The sequence below is a fragment of the Bidens hawaiensis genome, unplaced genomic scaffold, assembly GCF_021521415.1.
Source record: "Bidens hawaiensis isolate Kalapana, Puna unplaced genomic scaffold, B.hawaiensis_p1.1 tig00031446_1, whole genome shotgun sequence".
NCBI lineage: Eukaryota > Viridiplantae > Streptophyta > Magnoliopsida > Asterales > Asteraceae > Bidens > Bidens hawaiensis.
The window spans coordinates 24,315-31,185 of record NW_027495292.1 but is presented as its reverse complement, the minus strand read 5'-3'; the positions used below and the strand labels follow the sequence as shown (position 1 = coordinate 31,185).

The window sequence follows — 6,871 nt, the reverse complement described above, 5'->3', positions numbered from 1 at the left end:
AAAATCTGTTGCAAACAACTTATCACGTTAATTGGGATTAAACCCATTAAGCTGGGGACAAGCCCAAATAATAAACTGGGTACAAGCCCGTGCAACTGGGGACTAGCTCGTGAAACTGGGGACAAGCCCGTGAAACTGGGGAAAAGCCCAAAACTGGGGACAAGCCCAAATACGAATGTTAACTTGGGACTTGCCCAAACCGGGGTCTAGCCCAAATGTAAGATAACGTGAAAACGTTATAAATCGGCGGTATGGTACGTCTACCATAAATCGTAGGATCCTCCATATAGCCAAAGACAACGAAATTTACTGTCTATCTCTAGTTGTACTTGTGAGACACTTTTACACATTTCCTAGGTGTGTAACAACTTTATCCTATGGTTAATAGTTTATAACTTTGTTTAACATCATGTTTACAATAATATAGGCCTTTTATTCTAGATCTTTAACGCTTTTATTTGTTGATTACGAGTCTTGGGTTCTTGGTTTCGTTTTTGTCCATAGTTCCTGATTTTCTCATACATGTTCTTGTAGATCTTTGTTCCTTATAAGTTCTTTAGTTATATGTTGTTACTATAAGTTTTGATACACCTTAAATAACATAAGTTAGTTATTTTCTCATATTTAAAAAGGATGAACACACCATTTTTGTTTGTTCAAAACAAGTCATGATTAAATCTTTAGTAGTATTTTATGGTTTACCAAAAATGTTACTCATTTACTAACAAATCGTATGAAAGACTTGTATTAAATGTATTTTCTATATAAACACTTTTTATGCCAAGATTTAGAAAAGATGTTTGTTTAGAGAAAATAAGGTTTTAGTTACTGGTTTGTGTCCATTCATCTTTTAGTCAAATAATTTGGGTGGTTCATTATACAAGCTTTCAGGACTTGTATATATATATATATATATTACAAAAGAATAAAGAATTAGAGTGTAGAGGCTCACTTAGGTAAAGGATAGAGGAGATAATAAAAATAATAAGAAGAAAAGAAATCTTGAACTCCTAGCAACACTCTAGCTTCCCTTCACTTGAATCACCATTTCAAACACTTGTAAGCTTGGGTTTTGCATTTTAGTCTTGGATAATTTATTTCAAATGGAACTTGGTGTAATATTATGTGTGTGTGTGTCAATTATTAAGGCTGGAATAAGGGTGTTTGGTTGGGTGAAAGTGTGGCCGAGAGGGAGAGATTTGTGAGGTGAGAGTGTGGGTTAAGTTTGGTGTTATTTGTTCATTATATGGGAGGTGCAAGATTTATGTTCTCTTGGATAAACTTTTGCTCCAAAATACTTTAGTGTTGTATGTGTTATTGAAAGGTTGAAAACATGGGAGTTGGTATTGGGATTGATTGGTGGTGAAAATTTGTGATATATAAAGTTCATGTAATATAATTATATGCTAGTTCCCATGTTTGACTCCCATAACATGTTTGTACTTTATCCAACATTTTTGTAAGCATGTACAAATTAACTAGCCAATGAATTTGGTTGGCTTTAAAAGTTTGATTACATGGGTGGGGGTTTCTCGAACGAGATATGGAGACAAATAGAGGGAAGTTGTGACATAATAATTTTGTGGGTTAAGTGCCATTATTACATATCTAAATATAATACATAGGTTAAATTACTTTAGGTGGTTTATGTTGTTTGGGGGGTTTTTATAGTATAGTATTACTAGTATGAAATTATTTGTACGAGTGTATGTTTTGGTTTAATTATACGTACACACTCATATAAATATGATAATTTAAGACTAGTTATGTATTGATATGAATTATTAATTTAATGGAATTTAATGTATAATATAAAGTTTATATATTGGACTATTGGACCATGCTTTGGTTTATAAAAATTGGTACCAACGTTCTGGTTCGTCGAGTTAACTTGAATATGTGTACTAGTAATTTCAAAAATTTCATAACGTATGATAACCGTATGTATGGATTCACTATACTTTATATGACTTAGTTAATTCAATTTAAGCCAAAGAGAAACTCATAAAATGTATGCGCGTTTAGGACATGTACGGATATTGACCTGAAAATTGGCAGTTGTCACATTCTCCCCACGATAGAAGAATTTCGCCCCGAGATTTGGTTCATGTCGTCTTGAATTAGCGTCTTTTCAAACAAGGAAGGGTACTTTTTCTTCATTTGATCTTCACGCTCCCAAGTGAAATCGGGACTGCGTTTTGAATTCCAATGTACTTTAACCAGCTTAATACAGTTACGCCTAAGTTTCTGGATTTTCCAATCTTCAATGCTTAAAGGTTCTTCGACAAAATGAAGTTTGTGGTCAACCCTGATATCGTCGGGTGGTATGATAAGTGTCTCATCGGCTAAACACTTTTTCATATTTGACACGTGGAATGTTTCGTGAATACCACTAAGTTCTTGCGGCAATTTCAATTTATAAGCAAGGGGACCAATTTTGTCTAAAATTTCAAATGGTTTAATGTACATAGGATTGAGCTTCCCACGCTTTCCAAACCTAGCAACACCTTTCCAAGGCGATACTTTAAGAAGAACTTTATCACCGACGTTAAATTCTAACGGTTTACGTCTATTGTCGGAGTAACTTTTCTGACGATCTCTTGCAGCTTTAATACGATCTCTGATTTGAAATAATCTATCGGTTGTCTCTTGGATGATCTCGGGACCAGTGATGTATTTCTCGCCAACTTCTGCCCAACAAAGTGGCGAACGACACTTTCTCCCATAAAGTGCCTCAAAAGGTGCAGCCTTAATGCTAGTGTGATAGCTGTTATTATAAGAGAATTCAGCTAGTGGCAGATGATTATCCCAATTACCACCGAAGTCCATCACACAAGCATGTAGCATATCTTCCAAGGTTTGTATGGTCCTTTCACTTTAACCATCTGTTTGTGGATGATGAGGCTGTACTCATATCCAATCGAGTACCCAAGGCTTTTTGTAACGTCTTCCAGAATGTTGATGTGAATCGACTGTATCTATCAGAGATGATGGAAGTTGGTACACCATGCTTAGACACAACTTCTTTAATGTTGATTCTCGCGAGTTTCTCTGTCTTGTCAATTTCTTGAATTGGAAGAAAATGAGCAGATTTTGTCAGGCGGTCGACTATTACCCAAATGGTGTCATGATTGTTTCTCGTCTTAGGTAGTTTTGTAATGAAATCCATAGAAATCTGCTCCCATTTCCACTGCGGTATTTCTGGCTGTTGAAGGAGTCCGGACGGTTTCTGATATTCAGCCTTGACCTTCGAGCATGTTAGGCATTTACCAACGTATATGGCTATATCACCTTTCATGTTAGGCCACCAATAAAACTCCTTGAGGTTTTTGTACATCTTGTCGGAACCAGGATGAATTGAGTATTTAGACTTGTGAGCCTCGTTTAAGACTAGCTCGCGTAACCCTCCAGTTTGTGGTACCCAAATTGTATTTGAAAAGTAGAGAGTTTCATCGGATTTGGGTTCCAATTTCTTATCCATCCCTCGAAGGTTCTCACCTTTTAGGTTTTCGACTTTTAGCGCTTCTTGTTGTGCGTTACGAATTGGAGTAGTGAGGCTCGTATGTATGGTCATTCCTAATGCACGAACTCGTAGTGTTTTAACTCTTTCTTTGCGGCTCAGGGCATCGGCTACGACGTTTGCTTTACCTGGATGATAACGAATCTCACAATCATAATCATTAAGCAATTCAACCCAACGACGTTGTCGCATGTTTAATTCTTTTTGATCAAATATGTGCTGCAGTTTTTTGTGATTAGTAAACACAGTACACTTTGTACCATAGAGATAGTGTCACCAAATCTTAAGTGCAAATACGACGGCTCCTAATTCCAAATCATGAGTCGTGTAATTTTTCTCTTGCACTTTTAACTGTCTGGAGGCATAGGCGATCACTTTATCTTTTTGCATCAACACGCATCCCAAGCCTTGATGAGACGCATCACAGAAGACGACAAAATTATCAGTACCTTCAGGAAGAGACAAAATTAGTGCGTTGCACAGTTTTTTTTTTAGTAGTTGAAAAGCTGACGGCTCCTAATTCCAAATCATGAGTCGTGTAATTTTTCTCTTGCACTTTTAACTGTCTGGAGGCATAGGCGATCACTTTATCTTTTTGCATCAACACGCATCCCAAGCCTTGATGAGACGCATCACAGAAGACGACAAAATTATCAGTACCTTCAGGAAGAGACAAAATTGGTGCGTTGCACAGTTTTTTTTTTAGTAGTTGAAAAGCTGACTCTTGTTTTTCTCCCCAGTCAAATTTCTTATCCTTTTGTGTCAGAACAGTTAATGCTTGGGCTATCTTGGAAAAATTCTCGATGAATCGACGGTAGTACCCAGCTAATCCTAAAAATTGGCACACCTCGGTTAGATTCTTTGGTGCTTCCCAATTTTTAATTGCCTCGATCTTGGCAGGATCCACGTGTATGCCATTCTCATTGATTACATGTCCGAGAAATTGGACTTCTCAGATCCAGAGTTCACACTTTGAGAAATTGGCATACAACTTTTCGTTTTTGAGTAGTTCTAGGATTAGTTTCAAATGTTGTTCATGTTCCTCCTTAGTTTGTGAATATATGAGGATGTCATCGATGAACACAATCACAAACTTGTCTAAATAAGGTTTACAAACCCTATTCATGAGATCCATGAAAACAGCAGGCGCATTTGATAAGCTAAAGGGCATGACTAAGAATTCATAATGGCCGTAACGAGTTCGGAATGAAGTCTTGGGAATGTCTTCCTCTTGAATCCTCAATTGATGGTATCCAGACCGTAGGTCAATCTTTGAATAGAATCTAGAACTTTGTAGTTGATCAAATAAGTCGTCAATTCTAGGAAGTGGATACCGGTTTTTAATTGTGAGTTTACTTAATTCCCAATAATCGATACACATCCTAAAAGTTCCATCCTTTTTCTTCACGAACAAGACAGGAGCTCCCCATGGTGAGAAACTTGGTCTTATAAAACCCTTATCAAATAATTCTTGCAATTGATTGGATAGTTCTTGCACCTCCCCATGTGATGGTAAGGACGTCGGCTTCACTTAGGTAAAGTACCGCCATAAACCCTTGGTTCCACAACATTAGAGGCAAAAGCCTTGATAGCTTCTTGCTTCCTATGATTCAGTTTATTAGACCTGTTGCTCATTTTACCAAATGCTTCCTCTTTTACCCAGATTTGTTATCATACTCCTTTTTACCAAAAAGTCCATCACGGACGGTGTCATCTGTTAGCTTGTTAGATAGGGTGATGGCACTCTTCGTGGTTGTAGGATTTGATGAAGTCACCATACCACGAATTTGAGGTGCGAGACCCCAAAGATAGCGCTCAATCTTCTTGATTTCAGGAGTGACCATGTGGGGCACAAGAGTTGAGAGTTCATTGAAGTGATCAGTGTACCCAACTAAATCATCACAAACCATTGTCAAGCTCCAGAGTTCGGCTTCCAACTTTTAGAGCTCATTTTGGGGGCATTACTCATCAAGCATCATGGTTTTTTTGTTGTTCCCACGAAAGCTGGTATGCCACATCCAATCCGAGAGTTTAACTTGAGAGTTCCACCATGCGAGCGCTTTGTCTTCCGGAGTGCAGGTGGTCTATTTGACCATGTTGGCGTCGGGGCAATTGCTAATCTTTAGAACTGACTCTGTTTTCTCAATCCATCGTAGCAATCCAATTGCACCCTCAGTGCCGCGAAAGGTTCGAGGGTGGCCAGAAAAAAAGGTCTTATAGGATCACCCTTTGTGATTGCTTCCAGTATCTGCGTTACCAAGGCTAATAGTTTTGACCACTTGAATTCATGAACCGTTAATTCCTCACTAAACACTTGAGTGTTCTGTTTTACTTTACCTTCAGGTACACCCCCGGTAGTGCGACTTCCCGAACCTCCGCCATTTGATGCGCGGTTCGCCTAGAGTTGTGAAATAGCCGTAGCCACAAACTGAGCAACAAGCTGTTCAATGTCCTCGTGGCTCATAGGGTTGTTTTCCCTAGCGTTTTGTCGTGTTACTTTCTTTCGAGGAGGCATGTTTTCTTTCTAATCAAAAAATATAAAAAGAATAAGACATACATATAATGGTAATGTCAACACATGTGCAAAAGAGTATAATCAAACATAACAATCACCTAATCATAAACCATAGTATACATAGTTAATCCAACAAATTACATCGTTTCCAAAATAGGATACATAATTGGTGGGTTCGTATGACCACATCAGTACTAAGTTTTAAGCTACATAAAGTCTTACGGGCACAACCCGCCCGTACTAGGTTTACAGATAAAAACGAGAATACATGCAGAAAAGAACAACAACTCCTGCAACCGCTGCACTGATCCTGGCTACTAGCTCAGTCCTCAGAGTAAGCTCCTCAGTAGTTGCGATCCTATGACGAGGCACATGAACAAACTGCTCGTTAAAATCCCCTTGACTCTCCAACTTCCTCATATCCCTCTGCAAGTTCCTCACACGATCCCCCATAGCATTCAACCCGCGGCCATAGTCATGCTGCATCTGGTGTGTCGAGTGCCACAAGTCTTCAATGTAGTCAAATGCCTGATCCAAACGGTCCTCATGTACGCTGGTGCGAGCAACCAAAGTAGGGGCTGTCAACTCTATCGGCTCCCCAGTGAGGGGTAGCGGTGAGGCTGAACGAGAAGAATCTCCACGCTCATAAGTAGATGGTATGCCATCCAAGTCTCTCCACTGAGAAAGTGTGCGAGGCATCCACGAAATAGTCTTGATATGAGTGCGGTCATGGCGTCTTCTACTAGGCAACTCCTCATCTGATGAACGAGAGGCTAACGTCCTCTAAGCTGGAATTCGAGTGGTTTTCTTGGGCGCCATCATCCTCAGAGGACCTC

General features: G+C 39.0%; 1 protein-coding gene across 1 annotated transcript; it reads right to left on the bottom strand.

The window, feature by feature from the left end:
• Positions 1-2,061: 2,061 nt before the first annotated feature.
• LOC143582092 (uncharacterized) lies at positions 2,062-3,712 on the bottom strand. The gene is made up of 2 exons (XM_077064735.1): positions 3,271-3,712; positions 2,062-2,849 (listed from the first exon to the last, which is right to left on the bottom strand). Exons 1-2 carry the CDS (start codon positions 3,710-3,712, stop codon positions 2,062-2,064), a joined length of 1,230 nt encoding a protein of 409 aa, XP_076920850.1.
• Positions 3,713-6,871: the final 3,159 nt, after the last annotated feature.

Coding starts and splice junctions, on each gene's coding strand:
- LOC143582092 (XM_077064735.1), bottom strand. CDS start 3,712: ATGCGACAACGTCGTTGGGTTGAATTGCTTAATGATTATGATTGTGAG. Junction 2,850..3,270: donor TGATATAGCCATATACGTTG/GTAAATGCCTAA, acceptor AAACCTTGGAAG/ATATGCTACATGCTTGTGTG.